Below are 24,242 nucleotides of genomic sequence, written 5' to 3' on the forward strand. Positions count from 1 at the left end.
AATATAGGTAGTAAGTATTCATATACTTATGAAAATATAGGAGAACAAACGAAATGTTATAAAATATTGAAAATTGAATAATCATTTTTGAATTATCTATAAATATCACGCAGTTAATACTCAAAACCTACAACTCGTATCAAAGTAATTATGAATTGTATTTTCCATTTGACTTTGATTTATTAAATATACCTAATTGATACATCTGTTTATTGAGCATTCTTGGATTAAAAATAGTTAATAATAATTTGTGAACTTCTAATTTGGTTACAGAACACTTGAAACGAGCGTGATAGAAATAAATAATTGATTTCACTAAATTTTTTTTCATCCTTTCCCTGATTTATTGGTCCTTTGTTTGCTGTAGCTTAAATCGTATACGTTCCATGTTTTAGGTAAAATAGTAGGACAGTAGGACCGATAGCTATTTACCGCCCATGAAAGGATATATTATCTCATTATACCTACATGTTGTGAAATCGACAATCTAACGGTAAATTTTCCCCCAAATAAAATCAAAGAATTCTTGTATACTAGGTATACCTTGTACGTAAAACAATATAGAAAATAACAAACTCTGTTTTATTTTATTAAATGCAATGTTCGTCCATTTTATTATGTTGATCGGAGAATAATTCATTATATTACTATTATAATTTGTTCAAAACTCCCAGCTGGCTCATGAAATGTATTATTATTAATTAGTTCATTAGGTATATATAATTTGTATACATATTTTTATATTTATATATTAAATTTGTGTTATTAAATATTAATATTAAAAAATTATGTATCGAAAAAAAATTATAGTTTCAGACACCTAAATTATCTTTTGAATTAGTGAATTTTATCAAACCTTTCAATATGTATAACAAACACTATTATAAGTTACACTAAAGTTTGACCAAATGTGTTTAATATTATTTTATTTTATTAAACTTAGCAACTCTTATTATAATGCTTACTTAATGGATTTTTTTATGAATAATAATAAATAGTAAGTACATATTATTATTATTATTATTATTATAACGATTACCTTTATTGTTTGGTCGGTGAGCACAACAGTTTAATTTCTTAAACATTTATATAGTAGTTCGGATGTTTTGATTTGTTATCAAATTAGGGTACGAAACCTTTGTCACAATTTCTCATTAAATTTTTGAATTGCAAACAAATGGCACTATAGTTTAATTCTACTTTTCACAAACGTCAGCATACATGTTTATTCAGTTTATTGCATACCTAATAAGATAGTAACCTACATTGCAACCTTAGAATACAAAATTAAATCATTATATGTATTGTTATAGTATGTAAGTAGATAAAATATTTTCTGACGTGGGTGGTAGTCGGTATAGGTACCTACAACACACCATAAATGCAGTGTTGGCGTGAATGAGATAAAAATATATACACACATGCGTATAAATTGAATAAGCTTTAAACGCGAAATTAGAATTTATCGGGATTCGGGGCCATTCTGCACTCCTTATAACGTGAGCAGCCGTGTCACTACCTATATTTATATGAAAAAAAAAATGTATGTGTTAGGCAAGCGGGTGATTATAGTGAAAATATGCGTCTAAATGTAAAATATTTCACGCTATTACTGCGCTGTGTAGATGCACATATGAGTTTTGAAAATATGTTTTACATTTTAGCACATACTTTTAATCCCATTTTTCTGGCTTATATCATTTAGAGATTAACAAGCGAAATTCACGAAATCAATACATAATAAAATGTCAAAATAAAATTAGATATTATAGAGGTACCAAAATATATAAATATGTAATAATGATCTTGGATTAAATGCGTCAATGGGATGTCATGAGCATTTTTTTTAAAATACAATCCAACTGATTAGGAACCGTATTTATACGTTACAGCTTTTAAAGATTAAATAATCAATAAATTCTTGTCAAATTAATATTTTGATTGTTATAAATTATTATTTTAAAAACTATATGTTTTTTAATACTATTTTCATACAATCCATATAATTATATAAACAATAAAAAGTGTGAATGATCAGTGATCACCGTGACAATAATGGATTTCAAATAAAATGACCCAATTAGTATTAAACTATATACTATTGCACACTACATATAGAAAAAACTTCGTAAATAAATATATTTTATTAGTTTTATTAAACATAAGTACTTAGTGCTTGAAAGTTTCATAAAATACATAAATAGTTCCTTAAATATTTATAAAAAGATTTTTTACAATTTAACTAAATTAATTTATTTTGATTTGATTTAGGTATACAAAACTATTTTTTTATTGTAATTATTGTAATTATTGTTATTAAATGTATTATTTTCATTATTATTAATTGATAAATTACAAATCGTATAGTATCAGCATATACGAGTAGGTAATGTACAAATGTATAATACACTAAATCAAGTAGAATCAGTGGTAATAGCTTATACACTAAATAATGATGCAAACATGGCTATGTATATATATAACTTTAAGAATACGGAAATTTAATTATTTTTTGTATCGAGATAACTTTTAAAAATATATATAAATTATTTACCTAATTTAAACAATATACAAATACAATATATACAGTAAAACTTCCATATACCAAAGTCGCATGGGGAATAAAAAAAAAATATTTCTATTTTTTTTTCACAAAATTACATATTTCATATTCTACCTATATATTGTATAAAAAAATAAACATAAAACATTATACATATCATATTATAAATTTTATTATTTTATTACATATTTATCATATTTAAATTATTATTGAGAAATAATTAATGAGTTCGTTTGTTTATCATTTTTATAAATTGTACTTTTTTCGTAAAATGTTTCGATTTCGTTTTCAAAAACGAGTTTCATATTAAATAGTTAATTCGTTACATAGAAATATCAGATTATTTATACAAAGATAAATTTACAAATGATTAACAATGAATACCATGCTTCTCAAAAATAATTCGTTATATGGAAGTTTTACTGTGTAAATTATACTTTGCATGTGTTATATATGACTTTAGAAATGTGTAAAAAAAACACAATTGATAAAATATAAAATATTAGAATGTATTATATTATATCAAAAAATATATTTATATTAAAAATTTAATATCCAATAGGAATATGATTCCCTAACTATAATTTCTGCTGCTATAATTTTTTAAGAGACAAATCAAGTAATATTAAATGATGACAATAATAAAACTCATAAATATAACGTTCTTGGTTATTTAAAGTAATTCTGAATTTTATGTTATTTTGGGTTTATCAAATGGTTAATATACGTAATTAATAACATTTTAAACATATTATAAATTAAAAATAATTTTAAAAAAAAACTGAGAAATCTAAATCATTTTAGAATAATCTGTAAGGAATTTATAGTATAACCAATGTTAATAGTGGTAAATTAATAAATATAACTGTTGAATTTTAGATAAATAGATATTCAGTTATGAGATTACCAGCATATAATATTAGAGCAGGGGTCACCAAATGACGGCCAGCGGGTGGTATACGGCCCGTGAACAAATTTTATCCGGCCCGCAGACAAAGAATAAATAATATCATATACTACGACAAAATTATATTTGTTATTATTATATGTTCATAATTATAATTTTGATGAAAAAATGTTCAGATTTCTAATGTGACGTTTAAAAAATATTAATTGGTGACTCCTGTATTAGGGTATTATACATTATAAAGCAATGTCTAAAATAAAACCCCATGTCCATATATAGTTATTTTTAATATTATAATATACAATATAAATATAGCGGAATCGCAGGTTAAATGATGGCCGTCCTTTATGAGGAAAAATATATTTTGGTGTTCAAGATATTATACTAAAATGTGTATAATGTGGTACCGAGTCAAAAATGATTAAGAGTAATATATTAGCATAATAGAATGTTACCCAATAATATATACACCCAGAATTACATTTGGACTTTTATAAAACTCAAAAAGTTTGTCATTTTTTTAACTTACCAAAATGGTTATTACCCTCCCACAGAGGGTAAGTGTCCAATTAAATGTAATTTTAACAGCCGTCCTGGTCAACTGCAGCCGTTGCGACTTTTTTTCATAATACAAAAAATGAAAAAATAAATAATAATAAAAGCACTTATATAAAAATTGCATTAGCATTATAGCAATGCTACAATTTTTCCAAAAGTAATCTAACAACTGCGAGGTATAAAAATAAAATAAATATGTTCACTTCCTGACCACTCCAAAATTGCAATAATAATAATTATATTAATTTAACTTTTTAACGTTTTTTTTTTTTTTTTTTTTGTTATTTTAAAACAATTTTAAGTCCGGTAGTGTGAGCAAAATATTATGAGCAATTTTAAAATACGTAATATCGTACGTATATAGGCGCATGTATTATAGGGTATGCATTTTATTGGCATCTATGTAATATTGAACAGGAATACATTTATTTTTATTATCGGGGGCCTAGAATGTTGGTATTATAAAAGCTATCCATACAATGTCTATACTACAGTATACACTCTTAGTCTCTTTACATTTAATCTTTATGGTTTTACTCCTTTCTTAAATGTATTATAGAAATTGCAATTTAAGTCTTATGCAAACTATTTATTACCTATTTAGAATATTTGATTAAGATTCATTTACATAAAAATATTTTTCGGCGTCCCTTTAAACTTATGGGTAGGTACTTTTATTATCATCCTGTTGTGGGAAAAAACAACAAAAATACAAAATGGTAATAAACTGAACACAGTAGCCGCAAAGAGGAGTACATTATGTCTAATTTATTTATTTTTCGAAATAAGTAGCCAGTTCATAATATCAATGACGAACTAAATTAAGGTACATAAACGCCCGTGCAATCTTTCGATAATTATAATTATCATATTATCATGTACTACTGTGAATATCTACCGAATTTTGCAACAATAAATTAGTAAATATATTACATTATTTTTAAAATCAAAATCATCCGTATGCGGTATAAAACGCACATTATCTAGATCACGCTTTATTAAAAACACGGTTAATTTCACCTAATGTATATTAAATAACAATGTTTATTTTTTTAGAGATTTAAAAAATAATGGTTATAGCCCATAATAGGACAAGGATTTTATTAGATTGACGTGCTTTAATTCTCTATAAACAACATGCTAAATGGTAGATACTATATTGTAGTTCGTGTTTGTGGTTCGTATATACCAAATATAATAGGCATGTATACCTACTACATAAACCTATTAGTACTATTAGTATAGTACTTAAGTATATAATTTCACCAACCTATATAATAGCCAGTGTTCGTATAATTTGTTAGGACATAAGTTATGTTTTGATAACAAAAACTTATTACTATAAATCATGGTTGATAATTTTATTTTATTAGTTTTGTGCTTATAGGAAAAATATATGGTAGGTATAGTATAGGTATTATGGATATAATTTCTGAAATCGACTTCATACTCGCATGTGTGATTTCAGTCTTATTAACGCAGAACAGTGAAATTGTACGTTTATATGAATCTATATATTCCTCTGTCAGTTTTAATATATTACATAGTTAATAGTTATTATGTTAACAAATATTAAGATAAAAATTATCTAGGTCTCCGTATAGGTTTTTTACTTATATTTTAATTTCGTAACAATTAAAAAGCAATTTTAATATTATAATTTTTTAATAAATCAAAAATGAATATTCCCATGAAACATTTGATGAGCCGAATGATCTATGTTTAATATTTTACTGAGATTTACTTAAGACAATTATTGTTCTCGACAATTTTTTTAGAAAAATTAAGATTTATCAATAATACATGTACTTAAGTAAGTATCAACATTGTGCAACTTACAACTATAAAACAATAACTTATGTGTTATTGTAAAAAAAATCAATTACGGAGTTCTAATATTAGAAAAATACTATACTAATTGTGGCTATAGAAGTTACAATATTAAATTTGAAATTATTATATCAATAAATAAAAAAGAAATAGAAAAAATTTAAGTTTTGATATCTATTTAACTCGACCTGGAGTTCATCTTCTTTGATGTGCACCGCACTTATTATATAGTTTAGAATAAAATTAAGCAGACTAATATAATCAATAAGATCAATCGTCGTGTCGATTGATTATTATATGGCTTTCTCAACGATATTATAATCAATGTCTATATATATATAAATATTCCGATCGGCATCGTATTTCAAATTATTGCTTTAAATGTTTACTAACAAATGTAAACATAACATATCTGCTCCAGATGCCCCATTAATATGTCAACATTTTTTTGAACCACGTATATTTTATTTTATTCTCCAAAACTGAAATCTGTTACTTCAAAAAAACTTGATGGTTTTTTTTTCTGAACTCTTCTCTGAACTAACTTCAACATTTTTCTTTTACTATAAAAGTATGTAACCTATATTTAAAATTCTTGGGAATGTATAGGAATACGGGGGAATTATACAGACTCTATGAGAACGGAAATTATAGTTTACGCATCATAAGGCTAAATAATAATGTTTTTCAATAAAATATTTAAATTTTTTTCAATTTAAAAAAAAGTGGTCAAGTAGTCTAATACGAGTATAATTATAATAGTTTATACTTTTACATATTTGTATCATACATTATTGTTAATAACTTTTTTAAGTTTTTGTTAATACCGACAACAGATTTTTGTAGTTCTTGTTACAATTTTTTAATTTTAACTGCAAAATAATTTTTATGATTTTGATCAATTTTGTCAACTTTGTATGTTTATAAATATAAATTGTGAATATGTTATTTTAATATTTTTAAATTTCTTTAGGAAAAAAATTATATAGGATTTTGTATTACATTTTTAAGCTTTTTTACCGAGTGCAAAAATATAGACATTTATGCAACAAAAATTAAAATAAAACCGTGAATTTAAAATGTTAAGTACATTTTATGAACATTTTAAGTAAATACTACGGTTATTCGTTTTTGAAATATAACAAAATTAATTTAGCGTAAAAATTCTCATTTTCTATAATTCGTTTTATGTTTTTTTTTTTCTGTTATTAAGATAGGTACTAGAAAATATTTACTTATTAACTAGATTCACTCTTCTACCAAACATGATATTGAAATTGAAGATTAAAGCATTTTTGCTGCTCTGAAAGGCGGTGACAGATAAAAAAATGTAAAAAAAAACATCATTGTAAAATCAATACAATCATCGCTCGGCTCAGAATTTAAAAGCACTTATACTGCTTAAAAATATAAAAACAAAAAATTAGTTTTCAATTGAGATATATATACAAACTATTATGTATCTATATTTGTGAAATCGATTGATCCCATCACAATTCCTTGATTATTTTATCGCATTAATAAAAATAACAAAATAGTAAACAAACACCTAACATTAATATATAGATAAGTAATATAAATAATAATTTAAACCTACACATTTATTATAATAATTCAATTTTAATTTAATACAATTTATGTAATACTCGTAAATCGGCCTTTTTTATTTCTTCAGTATTTTATGCAATATCAAGCACTAGTAGCAAGCCTAGTGTTACGATAACAATGAACAATCAACAAAACATTTGTGTGACTACTGACTTTATTATTCAATCTTTTGTTTATATTTTCTTCGTTTCTCTCAGAATCTAAAAACTCTTTAAAAAGATTTCATCAGTATTTGAGCAGTGTATATTGCCATTATAGGTACTTACTATGAAAAAAATTACACTTTTTTTTTTGTTTAAAATATTAATTGTATCTAACCTAAACAACAACCTAATACCCTGTAGTATAGTAGGATTTTATAATACATTTTGAAATGATTAAAATATACTAAATAATAAAGTTGTACTTATGTAAAAAGTATATTAACGAAGAGACGATGACTTTTTATAATAAATAAAAAAATAATTACCAAAAAATATTATTTTTTTTTTGGTAACATTTTTGGAATTTCCGAGAATTTCAGTGAACTGGAATCTTCCTTTCCGTTATCATTTCTACAATAGTGGAATATAGAAAATTATAATTTAAGTAATGCTTGGAATGTTTTAACTTTTTGTTTTACGTTAAACTTTTTATTAATTTCAGTTTAAGAACTTATTAAAAACCATCTATTAAATTGTCAAGTTTTAAATTTTTTTTTTAAATTTGTATGGTTTTATTAAAAATTGTAATTCAGATGCTTATGGAAAATTGAGAGTATCCATTTTTGATATGTTTTAATTAAGCTATGAAAACAACAATAAAAGGAACTTAGAATTACGTTTTAGAGCATTTTACCTATGAAAATAATAAGAATAACTCAGATTTTTTTATTATAACAGTCGAAAATGTAAAATGTGAACATAAAGTTCAAAATATTTTTGAAATAACATTATGACTAGAAAAAGCTTATATTATATTTGGCGAAAGTTCGAGGTAAAGTTTCAAGTATTTAACAATATTCGTTTTTGAATTACAAAAAAAAAAAAAAAAAATTGATTCTAAACATTCCCGTTTTTTTGTAATTTATTTTAGTTTTTTTCCTGATTAGTAAAAGTTTTTTCCAGAGTCCTGAGAATTTTCTACGTTTGACCCTTTTAAAGTATAAACTATAATCAATTTTCTATCAGAAACCACCCGCAAAGTTTAAGATTGAAGCATTATTTAATATTTTCAAAACGTGACGGCAGACACATAAATAATAATAATAATAATAATAATAATAATAAAAAAACACTCATAGTTGTATAACCAATATATTCATCCCTCCACTTAGAATCCAAAATGTTTACAAAATAAAAAAAAATTAATATCTCTGCCAGGATCCGCATAAAAGGTATTAATTTTAATAAAAAAAATAAAAATAATAAAACGTTTTTGCATACTTAATATAAATTTAAAATATTCACTCACGTGGTTTGTCCAACTCGAACGTAACGTCAGTAGTGTCTGCTTCGTTATCGTCCTCCAGCAGTAACAATGACGGATTATGTTGCAACGGCGAGTTGTCTCGGTGAAGGCGCGCGTTGCTGTTATTTTCCCCTGAATATAATTGTCGTCGCTTGTATTTATGACGGCCCCGGTGACTGCCGCTGTTGCGGAGCGATTCGCAGGTCAATACCTTGGACATCGCTAACCAAACTGCAGTTAATAAGACGATGGAACCCAATGACATTGTCTGCAACATAATTGTATCGTTTTGATGGAGACACTATATAATATATTATAATGTTGACATCGTAACGTTTAAAATGCTCGCAAATCTTGTACTTGCCTACATATTTAATGACTTACGGAACGAAATGTGTATATTTGAAACATAAATCTTAAAAATATATATATATTATACGTCTACTCGGGTATTATATGAGTATTGATGAGTATATATATGACTTCAAATGGATAACATATTGCAGCATACTATATTAATTATTTTGTATTTCATGACAGATCATACCGGTCGAATAATCTGTACCTACGAGGAGTCATATTTATATTATATAATACATAGGTGATAATATGGGTGTGCGGGTAAATTAAATTATCATTATACTATTATAGTGTCCCTGATTCCCATTTTATCGTTGCAACACTCGTACGCACACGTATATTATGTCAACTGTCAATATTCAACAATACCTACTATATACAGGTGGTAGACCGCGCATGAACTCACAATATTTTGCCAATAAATAGGCCAATAATTTTATAATTCTTTAACACGCGATCGGATTCGAAACGCGACATTTATTTTTAAATCTAATTTGAATGTTTCATTACATTTACTCGAAAATGATATATACAGCATTTTTAGTTTTATTATTTGTTTTATTTTTAAATTTTTATAAACGCGTAGTTGGTCAGTAAATATAAGTCACATTTTTATGTTAGATACGTTTAAATACAACTTCGTTAAAAACTGAAAAATCAATTTCAAATAAATTCTATGACGCAAAGAGTTTAAATATGTTTTTTAATGACTATTACTAATAACCTGCCTTTTTCAGTGTCGTGCGCAGGGGGAATGATGGAGGATATATTCTCCTATGGGCTTTTTTTAGGTAATTGTTGTGTTTGGATCACTATAATTCATTTAAATGTATTATTACTTAAAAATGTATAACATAATATATCCCCCCACCCATTGAAAATTCTTCGGCACGCCACTGGCCTTTTTTGTGGTATCGCTGAATTGCAGAACGGGATATAATATGCGAACACTACTTCCACCAAACCAGATGATTAAAAAAAAAAAACATTTATATATTATAAACTATAAATATCAGTTACGAGAGAATTCCATCATGAAAAAATTATATTGCTGCGATTAATACATTTAGTTTATTAAAATAATATCGCAAACATATAAAATATAAATAATTCTAATGTTCTATAATCATTATAGAACATTAGAATTATGTATAGAAATAACAAAAAAAAACGCTGTTCAACGGTGTGAGCTATCACCTCTTCCCCATATTCGCCGCCCCTGTCCCAAACTACCGAATATAATATAGAACTATAGTAAAATAAATTATTTTAACTATTCTAAGCCTAATCAAAAAGTTATTAGTTTTAGGGTGTATTATATTAATATCAGAAAATACTTTTAAATCTAATAACAAATAACTGTTCGATGTATCGTATCTTAATTATTGTATTATGTATTATTCGAGAGAAGTATAAAAATAAGTTTAAAGTTTATAAGAAAAAAACAAAACTTATAATTAAATCGAAATACAACTATATATGTGTTACTATTACTAATGTAATTAAATATTTATTCCGTAGTTGTAAATCAATATGCGGTCTAGCGTTCAATGGGGAAAAAATCATTCAACTGCTTAATCAAGATTTATTACTACCTATGACCTGATCAGTATTTTTTATTTTTTATATAAAATGTATTATTATATGAGGTTGTATATACTATGTAGTCATATATAGTAGTCAGTAGTAACGTTAGTCGAATTTGTCAAAATATTTTTATAAAAATGTGCATAATATAGTTAAATATTTTTACCTATATTATATAGTATATAATAAACACAGTAGAAATGGTTGAAATTGAATCATATATTTTATCTAAATAAATTCGGAAGTAAACAACTCCGGATCGGGTTTGAAAAGGATCTTTGGTTGTTTTGAATATCGGGCTCAAAAACGGTTTCCCGCAGATCCCGCAAATCTCGTTAGTGTTTTGTCGTAAGTCCAATAATAAACGCGAATAAATCTCAAAATGACTTATACGTACATCACACATATTAATTAATAAAAAAAAATACGTGACGTATTGGCTTTTGTATAGGTACTTTTTTTTTTTATTTCCCATACGAATGAAATGTACGCGCGTTATTATATTCAATGGGATAAGACCAAGAGGTGTAAGTGTATATAACCCACAATTATACCAATAATATACGCAATTCTGGCCGTACTATAGTAGGTATTGCTACTACTGTTAACACTGTCTATAATACTGCTGTACCTACCTATACTAACTACTACAACAACTATAGTGGTGTAATACTACCGAGTAATAATAATAATAATAATAATAATAAGGCTGGCTGTCGGATACTCGATTAAAGAGTGGCCATATATGGCTTTATCGACCAAGAGAAAAAGGGTAAAATGATGATGGGTTTTAAAGAGCTATATGTTGCAGCAATAAGGATTTTTTTTTCCTTCTTTAAAGACTCCAATGCTCCCGGCCCCTCTGAGGTTTTCTAAAGTGAGTAGTAAGTACGCGACTGCACACACACAGTACACACATGCATACACACCTATAAACAATTATTGCATTTAAAACGTGGCGCGAGTCGCCGCTACTATAATATAATACTAAATGTACTGGAATAGAAGGTAGGTAGGTATGTATACTATGTATAGGTACAAACACACAAGCACTCGTACAAATAATATACTCGTATGCGCGCACACGCATTCGGATGTCAAGTAGGTACTGTGCCCACCGTGTGCTTTTATGTACATAATAATATAATGTGCGTTGCGTATATATATATATAGAACACATAGTGTGTATACACGGTACATATAATATATACGTATATATTTATGTAATATATATATATATAGATATATAAATATTTGTGTGTTGGAGACCGACAGTGATTATTATAATAATGTAACGTCATTAATAGCAGAGAAAATCGTGTATATACAGTGGCTGAGCCCGTGACCAACCCTTTAGCACAACTATCATCAACGCATTTAAAAACAATATGAACGCGTTACAGACAACAACTAAATCAATTATGCAGATGTAAAGATATAATAATAATAATAATAATGACGATAATAATATTATATGTGTATGTACCGTGCGTATATTATATGATATAATAATATATATATATATATATATATATATGTATATATAATGCATTATTCCAGTGTACATGTAAACAAAAACAACAATAGACGGGGGTATATATTTATATGTGCCCCGCACACGCAATAGATAATAGCCAATAGGAATAACGATAACGCCGATAACGATCGTTAGGATAATGTCGATGAGCACATCAATCACGCTATAAAAGCACATCTGTCCTTCATATATTTACGATATTATATACGACGACGATACGAGTGATGTCGGCGTCGGGTGGATAAAGAGTTGAGTTACAATATCTCGGTTTCTTTTTATTTTCGCTCGTATATAAAACAATCCGTATACGGGAGTCGACACGGTAGTGTACCTATGTTACTACAGTTCTATAATATTACATTTTGTAGGTATAACCTACCTACAGCAAATGTACGTTATAATAATATGTTATACGTCCCGATATTCTGATTCCGCTGTACCTGTAGGTATTAATAGTGTACTACTTCCGAAAAAACCTAATTACCTACCCAGTCGATGTTTGTTCACTACTGTATAAGTATATTATTATATTATATTATTATATTATTATTATTATATTTGTATATTATTAAAAATTCAAAAAATATGGTTCTTTTATCAAAACGTGCATCAGATTTCTTAAATTTTTTGAACATCCCTGATATTAGTAAAAACACGTATTGAGCAAAACTAATTCATGTTACTTTCTTTGATGTATAATATGTTTGATAAAACGTATTAATTATTTACATATTTCATAATTTCCTAAAAAAAAACTAATTATCCAGACTTTTTGATCTTAAGCATTTTGTAAAAAATTTTTCCCTAAAAAATAACTATTAACTCGTATTTTATATCTGTAGATTTTTCATGTTCGTTATGAAAAACGTCCAGAAGAAATTTACAATTTTTTTATTTTTTTAATCACAGAAAAATTTAATTTATGAAACAGTAAATTTTTTTCTGAAAATATTATATTGACAGAATTTAAAGATAATATAGATATATTTTACAATACTTAAAACTCAAATTGATTGTACAATGTACGCTAAGAATAATTAAATAATGATAATGAATTATTATTATTGAACGACAACGAGATATTTATTTTAAAATAATTAGTACCTATAGTATATTCAACTTATGGACGGGATTTTGCTATTTATATTTTCAGTAATTTCTTGATCTACCAAAAAATAACATTTAGAATTGAATAATTTAATAGATTGACCTATATTTTAAAAATTCAACATAAAACAATTTCCTCTAATATTTAAGTTTAGTAAACAAATTGGTTATGCCCTTAAATTTGAGTAACCCTGTAATTTCGTTTATTTAATGTAGGTAATAATATTTCTATAATTTGCAGAGTTATTACTTATTAATTCAGTACTCATTTTAACGTGTATTAAAGTAAAAGTTTTCACGAAATAAAATAAATTATAAAATATATACTTACAGTATTTTAAGATTAAAAGCGCTCACACTTATATGCATGCAATATGCACTAAGAACGCAAAAATATGACCTAAAACAATCCTAATACTTAATCCTGATAAAAATGTGTTGATTTTTTTTTTATTATTATCTACTTGCTAAGTTACTGTATTAAAAAAAAAAAATAATAGCTGTGATTTGTTTTCTTTAATTGTGTTTAATGAGTAAAGGACCAATGCATTTATTTATCACAGTTTTTTCGTGTATGGTTAAACATATTTCGCTGGAAGAAAATACATTCCTGAACATTTAAAAATTAAAAATTTAACAACCATTCAAAAATTTGTTTTTTTAAACATATTTTGTATCTTAGTACATAATGCAAAATATATTTTGTTGTTGCTTTTTATCAATTATAGAGTCTAATATTATGATCACTATGACTGGTAAATAAAATTTAAAAAGATTTTTCGAATCAATTATAATTTAAGTTGTATGTCGCTGACATAAACACTTGTTCCTGTAAAATTTATTTATTAGTTGATTCTTAATGATGATCACAGTCTGTCAGAAGTAAACAAAACGATCAAATTAATTTTATTTTTATTATTTAATAAACGACATTTCTTTACTAGTTAAAAGTACTTTAACGTAAAAGGAATTCTAATATATTCATTCTGGTAAAACAAGTTTCTTTTTCGCACACAAACTACTTCAACCATCAAAACAACAATATCGTCTGGCCGTCTGCCAACTATTCAGCATCAAATAATTTATGGTTACTTTAATATTACAAAATATTTTATTAAGGTATTATTTTATAGATTAACAGCAGAAAGAAATGTCATACTCGATTGACGTTTTAAAATTGTCTATAAACTACTTTGAATTTCCAAATAAATGCTAACAAACAAGTTATAAAATATATATTCACATTAACAATAAAATAAAGTTCCAGATTTGAATGCAAACATCAGGAAACCAGTTTTTAATTCAGTGTGGTTTATTTTAAATGATGTTCATATGGTGAAATTAATCCCTTATAATCCAATCATAGTTAATGTTTTATTTACTTAAAATACAAAATAACGTCTTGGTTAAAACTAGTTCTATGTCTCAAAGTTATAAAAACTAAGTAGTGTTAAAATTTTTACTAGTAACCAAACAGTTATTTGTTTATAGATTATACTATGATTATAGTATATATTTATTTTTGCTAAGCTATATCAACAAAAATTAAAAAGCTGTCAATGTAAGCTTCAAACGCATTAAAAAAATAATAAAATCAAAACATTAGGAGCTTTTTCCATTTGAAATCTATTTAACTGAATTATAGTAACAGCGTATAAAGGGTGTATCCACTGTTAAAGAATAAAGTTCATCATAAGCAAATTAACTCTATATGGACAAATTTAACTATAAAACATTTCTGTTGCATATCTATGTATATTTTATAAGTAGTTGAAATGCTTCAACATAATTAGAACAATATATAATATTATCTTGGATGAATATTTCAACTTTTGGTACCTATCTAAAATTACAAAATAAAAATAATTTAAAAGCAAATTGATTGAAATTTTAAATAAAAATTACACATTAACAAATTATAATTTTTCACTAAATAATAAAAAATAATCATAAGTTTTATAAAATTCGAATAGGAACCAATTTATAATTAAATAATATATCGACCACCTACAAACTATTCACTTGAAATAAAAAACCAGTCATTCATACTTTTATAGTGTAAATACTCAGAATTTAAAAATCTAAAAAATGAATTAGCTCACAATAATTTTAAAAGTATACATACTAATCAACGATGTTTGTTACTTTAGGAGTACCTGTATGGCTAATTTATATTTTATACAGTTCAATTGACCTAATAACGAATTTCAAATCTATATATTAAGAAAAAAACTGAATTATACTGAAACATTGATGTTAAGCACAGCACTCATCTTAAGTAATAATAAATCACCGCGGTCAAGAAAACGATTAGGTACCACATGTATTATACTCTCAGTAAATATATACTATATAGTATATATAAATATACTATTGTGTAGCGTTGTAGTATTGCTTATGCCGTGTTACGAAGTTGAAAACGTTTATAGTATAAATATTATGAAGAAATAATTAAAACAAAACAACTTTTGATTTAACCTATGTTAAGATTTAAAGCTAAATAATATATCTAACTAACATATTATTTATACAACGCATATAACAATTAAACCTTTTACAAAATAGCTTCTATAAGGTCTGTTTTACAGTCATGCGTATAGTACGCAGGGTGTTATTTCAATTTTACATTATTAAGCTCGTACGCACTGATGGCATAATAAATAAATGTAAAAAATTCTTAGAGAAAAATAATAATAAATATATATAGTTAGTTAGTGTTTGAAATCTATGTATGTGTTTATAATTATTATAAATGTTTTTAATTTCAAAAATACTTAAAATACATAGTTAATACATAGTTCAAAACGTTTGACGTTTATTTTCAGCTTTTTGATAGTTTTTAATTTTTTGTTTACAACAATTTAAAAAAAACATTGACCTTAGTTTTGTTTGGTAAAAATTACATGTTTAATTTTAAATGATAGGTTGATCGATGAAACGTTTTTTAAAATACCTACCTATGTCCTACATCAACCTAATTAAAAATATACGAAATGTTTCATATTCTGGAGTATCTTTAGATTTGCACGTAATTGATATTCTTACAGTAAGTTAGAAACACAAACGAATGATACAATTATTAAAGATTTATCGAACTATTTTAATGAGTTCGTATTAGCTACAATTTTAAATCTTATGATAGATAGACTAGTTATTATTTAATATTTGTTAATAAATAAATCGGCTTTTATAGAAATACAGATTATAGAGATACGCCAAAATGGGGATGCTTGTTAAATGGACAATGGAAATATAATAAATTATTGAAATGAGTTGACAAACTCAAATGAAACAATGCCGAATCAAGTAAAATACTAATATAATTAATTTGTTGAAATTAGGTTACAAATTATGATTGATCATAATTCGATTCTAATAAACAGAATTTAATAAATTCTAATCTACATTATTACAAATTTCTAAATTATAAACGGCATATTACATTATTTATAAGCATTTAAGACAAAATTGTTGTAGATACAATTTTTAAGGTTAGACACTGCAAATTAATCTACAACAGACGAACGTGAGCAAAATAACGTATAAACATTTCCACATAATTTTTTTTAATATAATTATAATTTTATATAGTTAATTATGTCCATAATTTTTACCTTACCTATATAGTATAGCAGTGCCTCAAAATGAATAATTCAAAGTGGTTTTCATCTATTATTGTCGTAAATAAAAATTTAGGCCATTATATTAGCCAGCTATTTCATCGACTGCTCTCGGATATGCCATTGGCGGTATATCCGCATAATTGTATTTGAACGATGTTGCTAATAACCGTTTTATTGAATTTAAATAATTTAGGTAATTTTAAAATTAAATTCTTCACTGAACAACTCGGTTATATAATTGCACAATAATAATATAGTGATGAAAAACTAAAAATATGTAAACGCCAGTGACTGGACTATAATAATACTACATCATCGGTTTTAACGAAATAAACGGTCGACGAAACATACGGTAGGAAGTTAATACTGTAACGTAAGAAAACTTTTTGACGGAATTAAAACCCGAGTAAATTCAAACGAGAGCAATATCGTTGTATCGTTGTACGTTATTATTTATTTAAATATATATATATTTTTTTTTTTACACAAAAAAATACGATAATTGTTTTGGTTTTTATTATTATTGTTATTGTTTATTTTTTTTGCGATCAAAACGATATGACGCGAACGTCCGCCATCGGACCGAAAATAAATGTTGTCGACATCGTCGTTTTGAATTTACGCAAAAACCCACGTGGACCGGCACGTCGATCGCTCAGAACCGGACGGACATGACTGCACCGCGCGACAAACGTCCCCGTCGCTGTCGGTCAGCCAACTGCTTACAACCGCTTTCCGCGAGCGTGTACGTGGTACCGCGTCCAAAAGAGGTTTTCCCCGACGCGTGCGACACTAACGCCACACGCCGCCAACGGTATCTCAATTAGGCGGTGTATATACGCTTGTACGGTACATTATTATTATTATTATATATATATATATATTATACGATCGCGTTTTCTTTGTGCACTTGTGCAGCAGCCGCGGATGGGTACGAAATCGGCTATATTGTAATATATAACGTATATATATATATACCGCAGCCTATTGCGTTTTCTTCGTAGACGCTGCACCTATTGCACCTGTTATTATTTATTATTTATTTTTTGTATCGATGCGCACGCCGAGTGATCTCGATACGCGATACAAGTGACTCGAATACAGTGAGTTTGTAGATACAGTGCAGTACAACACTTGACTGTTATATACAAACAGCGAAATGTAGCGAAATTAAACATAGTTTTTCTAGACTTTTTTAAATTTTAAATATAATTTACATTGTTTTGCAACTATATACTATTATATAATTGATTGAATGCGTAGTATAAACGTAAGATAAATTTACGGATAATATAATAATAATATCATTTTACATTATATCAGACCTCTGCACAGGTGCCAAACGTATAACCGTATAGGTTATATAGGCATATAGCCGTAGGTATATCCGATGCAATTGAACATTCCGGGCAGCTAATGGAATAATTAACTTAATTATTGATAGTTATTATTATTGTGAGTTATGAGGTACGATGAATCTATTATAATAAGCTATTTAGTGGGAAATAGTGATATTATATTTATGGTGGCGAGCTTATCGTTTTAAAAATTGAACAAGTTGGTAAAATATAGGAACTTTAGCGCCACTGCATCAATGTCATGAATTTATAAATGACACATATGTATTAGTTTCTATACGAATCCGCCTTAGATATTTGTGTATAAATGTATTATACTGCACAACTAAATACATTTTAATATTAATTATGCGATAATAATGATCATACATCATACGTCATTGTAGGTAGGTACTTATATAATAGTATACTGCAGACAGTTAATGTTATTCATATTACTAATGATTTATTAGTTATTACAATATTATAACATTTATAAAACTACATTTTATTTTGTTTTTATTTATTCATTGCATACAGTCAAATAAAACCCAAACAAGATATTTATTATATTAAATATATATATATATATATATATTTTTTTAATTTAACTTAAAGTATTATTCGTATTAATGAAACCTTGATAATTTTTAATAACATACATTTTTGAATATTTTATCTAAAAATTTTAATCTTCCTGATAAACGATTCTTAGCCATTATAATATCCCAGTGTAAAAACTAAAAATTTTGAAAATTTTCACGGAGGTAACAACTTAAAAGGAGATCCTAATTTTCATTGATAGAAATATAAACAGACTCACGTCATCAGTGGTATATACTATGTATACTATATAAACGGGTTAAGTGATTATTGAACGCATGTCGTAAAACTAGATGTCTTAAATCTTAATACATAATTTAAATTATTAATATCTATAAGCAGTATAATTTTTTTCACGAAGAGTCATATCACGTACTATCAATAAAGTTTCCGTATACTTCCGGTTGAAAACCACTGATATAGGTAAAGGTGGTTTCGGGAGAGCAACTAGAAACTAGTACCTACTGCTACCGTCATCGGCTAAAAAAAAATTGTGAATGTACAAATCTTGTAGCAACAAAAAAACGCTCAACGAAGTCTAAAGAAAAAAGGATGGTGCGTATTATATTTAATAAAAAAAAATGTATCGTTGAATAATTAATAATTATCTAATCAAAGTAATATATGTATATATAACATTATAACTAATATTATAAAATGCAATAAATTAATATGTTATTCATTCTATTGTTATAAATTTGAAAAATATATTATATTATATTTTGTATCTTTAACAAAAAAAAAAAAAAATACAAGAAACAATATGCATTCAAGATACTGCAAACCAACCAGATGACTCATGGATTCACATTATTAGGTATACATATTATTATCAATATAATATATTGATTATTGTTGCGTGTTTTAGACGTGATGATAATGTAAGTACCTGTTATTATAGGCATTCAGGCGTTAGACTAGTGTAGACCAGGTTATATAGGACTAGGCTATAAGACACCTCGTTAGATGCTTGCATGATGACTATTAAACTATTGTGTAAGTAACACTTTTAGATAGATACACCTATGTTTATATTTTGTTTAATAGGATTGCAGTCATCACTCATCATATAATTATGTAAAATCAAGTTTCAAAATTGTTGGATTTTAGTTAAATCGTTTTAATTTTGAAAACGGATTCTGATTCATTTACATGTTTAATTACTATAACGGTATTTTTTATTTTATTTAATATGTTATAGGTACCTTTAACTAATACAATATCCATGGTTATAATAAAAAAATACTGTTTTTATGATCAATATGATAAAATACCAGTTGAAAAAACAAATATTAAGAATCGCTTTGATCAACATTTAGTAACCTATTAGTAAGAATATGTTTTCAAAGTTATAACCCATTTAATCATCTTACAGTTTTCAATAAGTAATATTATTTACTAGGTATCATAACTTATGAATTTATTTCGTTTCGAGTAGCTTGAAAACAGCGCCTTTAATATTCATTGAATGTGACTGTCAAATTATTGTTTGAAAAGAATTTACTTTAATTTTGCATGATGATTAAAATTGGTGACTGATACATAATTTACCGAGTGTTGTATTATTGTGGGAAATAGAATAATTGTAGAAGTAATTCAAAACAATATCTTAAAAAGTTTTGTATAAATAATTTCCTTTTAAAATTGTTTTATTTTTATGTTAGATAGGTAGCTTCTGTACTATACTATAAACTACGATATTCGGCAACTTATCTTGGTGGTATCCTATACGTTACAATTACTCGTAATTTGAATACAATAAAATAATAATTGTCGATAGTTTATTATTCGATATTATTATTTATACCTACCTATATTATATATTTATATCCATACACGATACACTATATGGTTCTTAACTAAATATTATTACTAAGTATTACATAAATACCGGTTTATAACAATTGTTTTTGCTCATTGCTATATAGCTATGAATTAGTACGGTTTAGGCATTTGCTCTTTTTTTCTAAAAGCTAATATAGTAATATAATGCGTAAAAACAATACCTCTACAGCTACGAAATTTATTTATATTATAATATTATAAGTAAAATATATGTTGTATGAAATAATGTTTTTTTTTTTTATAGATTTGGAAAAAATATCAAATTATCAACATAATATGAAATTAAAATATTAAGAAATTGATTATATTCTATTTAGGACAGGCAAAGAAGAAAAAGATTTTTTTTAAGGTTATAATAAACAATGTATTATATAACATACTAAAGTCCCCATTGACCGGACTGAAGCTTTTTTATGAACTCATGAAAGTTTAAAAATGTGAGCTTTTTGAATATCTCAAAAAATATTTGTATTATAATTAAATTGTTCACCTTTAGTTCATAAAACATAAAAATATATTTAATACAGAGTAAAAAAAAATTAACAGAAAAAGAAAAAAAATTATTAATTATTTTTTAACTTTCAATCTTTAAACAAATATATCTTGCCTAGTATTTGTTTAAATTAAAAAATACAACATACATTTTTTATTTTAAATAGTTTAATTAACAAATTTTATTTGAAACTTTTCTTAATATTTATAATATTTTTGAAATATTTAAAAAGCTCATATTTTTTAAATTTTCATGAGCTTATAAAAAAACCATCAGTCCGATCTATGAGGACTTTTAGTATGTTATAAGAAATATTTAATTAAAACTTAAAAATCTTGGTTGAAATTTTTTCCGTTATTTGCAAAAATGTAGTCTATTGCCTGGCTTAATAATTGGTAAGATTGATCATTATGGGTATTAGATTACGGATTTTGAAGCAATGACAACTAGAGAAAATAGCACTTAAAATAAAGCAATAAAAATCTACAAATCTTCTAAAAAAGCTTAAAAAAAGCATTAAATTTGAACCATTAGTTTATTCTGTTTAAGATAATTTATAAAAATAAATAACTGACTACTAACACACGCTGAAAAGTTGTCAAGAAAACAGATTCCTACTTTTATCGATAAATCAATCAATTCAATTAAACTTAACGAGATAAAATCGATTGAACAATGTCGAATACGTTTATTTAGACCAAATTTTGGAAAAATATTACGAAATATTACTTACTTGCAAGCAAACAAAATGTATAAAATTATCCGAAAAAGCAGTGAAATACAAAAATAAAATTTAGTTAATTTGTTTCTAATTAGTATAAATTGAATTTATAGCTGATATACATATATACGTTATATAAGTAATAGAAAAAAATAAAATCCGTACTCGAATCATTATCCACAATTTTTTTAATTTAAATATATTTTAACTATAACTTTAATCAAATTCATCAACATCTATTTATAAAACTATTTTTTTTATCGAACAACACTCATTAATTCAAAATTAATTCATGTTTTAGAAAATATTTATTTTACATAATTTTCAATCAAAATAAAACATTTTTTTTTTTTAAATTTATATTTTTTATCGTTATTTTAGGTATTTAAGTTTTTTACTTTTTTGAATGAAAACATTCATTTGCAATTGATATTCTGAAGCGGAATATATATTTTGAAGTATGAAATGTTGGTCTACTACCCCACTTAACTAAACTATAAATACTTATAAAGTTATAACTTAATAAACTACTCTTCCGAATTTCGATTTTTATCTATCAAAATACTTCAAAAAATATTCTGCTTCAGAATATAAAATTAAAAATATATGTTGTCATTTAAATAATTCAAAAAGAATATAAAATGTTTTATTTTTACCGAAAGTAAAGTTAACAATTTGTTTTAAAAAACTTGAGTAAACTTTGATATAGTGAATATTTTTTATAAATAAATCAATCACCAGGTTATCAATACAATTTAAATTTGTATGAAATATTTTTCAGCGAAAAAAATCAATTATACAAATACCTGTAGCTTTGCATTAGCTTTTTAATAGTTTTCAAAGCTGTTCTATGAATTTTAATTATTTTTTTTTGCTTTTATATTGAACTGAACCTATCATTTGGTCATTATCATGGTACCTTATCATTCATATTTAATCAAAATTTTTTGAAAAAAAAATTAGTTTACATTGTTCACATACTACATTTATCATTATTTATTTTGTTCGACAATGCTCGAATTACTGAATACAACTATTCCAAAATATTGTGTAATTTCAATAAGTCGTACCTAAAACTTGAAATAAATACATTGTGCAGGAATTATTATTATGTAAATAAAAATGAACACGAAATATGTATACAGATAGAACTACTCGAGGATTGTGTAGTATTACAAGTGATCTACATTACTTGAAATATATTTAGAAATTATTATTACACATGTTATTACTTATATACCTATATATTGTACCTAATAATATACGAACGCAGCTCGTATTTATCGAACCGGCCGACATAATTTGAATTCATTAATTCGGGACAGTACTTATATGCAACCGAATTGCCGAAACGGCCACGGCCGCGGCATATAATTCACTCGATGATTTATTATAAACTGGCTACAGCGTTAATGTATTGACGATGTACAATACTGTTGGAAAAATGTTAAATTTATATTTATTTAATTTTATTTTATTTTTTAAAATTATGTGGTCAATAAGATGCCAAGTACTGTAATTTATTGATTTATGTTGATAGCTGCAGTGAACGATAGGCTAAAATGGTGAAACGCCATGGCAGTATTTATATTTATTATTTTATTAACATACATTGACACGTTCAACGTATATTAAAAATTATACATTAATACATAAATGGTGGAAGTAGGAAGTGCTAGCATAGGTACTCGTATTTTATTTATATTATAAATTGTATTCACCGTTAATTTATTTAAGTTTTATAATACATGTTTCAGATAATTAACAGAAGTATAAGTATCTAGATATAATTATTATAAAGTGTTAATTAAATTAACCATGACAATCAATACGATTTAACAATGTTACAGTTATAATTATAATACTATAATATATATATATATATACATAATAATTCATAATTCAAAGTAAAACAGCAACAAAAAAAAGATTAAAATTATTATAGTTACTGTTAACATTTTTATATATGTATAACTTAAACAGCTAATCAATGTACTAATAAATTGAGTTATATAATAGTTAATATTATTGTATAGTATAGATTAGTATAAAAGAATAATTCTTATTGGTACTTACAAAATATAAAAATAAATAATCAAACAATAAAATTTGAC

The 24,242-nt window shown here is 25.5% G+C and overlaps 1 protein-coding gene across 1 annotated transcript in view; it reads right to left on the reverse strand.

The window, feature by feature from the left end:
* LOC132926342 (uncharacterized) overlaps positions 1-17,856 on the reverse strand; it is a 157,545-nt gene extending 139,689 nt beyond the window's left edge. The window contains exons 1-2 of the mRNA XM_060990693.1: positions 17,126-17,856; positions 8,919-9,183 (exon numbers count right to left, since the gene is read on the reverse strand). Coding sequence (XP_060846676.1) covers positions 8,919-9,180 — 262 coding nt within the window. The 5' untranslated portion in view covers positions 9,181-9,183; positions 17,126-17,856. The remainder of the gene's footprint in view (positions 1-8,918; positions 9,184-17,125) is intronic.
* Between the last annotated feature and the right edge of the window lie 6,386 nt (positions 17,857-24,242).

Source organism: Rhopalosiphum padi, chromosome 3, assembly GCF_020882245.1.
Source record: "Rhopalosiphum padi isolate XX-2018 chromosome 3, ASM2088224v1, whole genome shotgun sequence".
In the NCBI taxonomy this organism is placed as follows: Eukaryota; Metazoa; Arthropoda; class Insecta; order Hemiptera; family Aphididae; genus Rhopalosiphum; species Rhopalosiphum padi.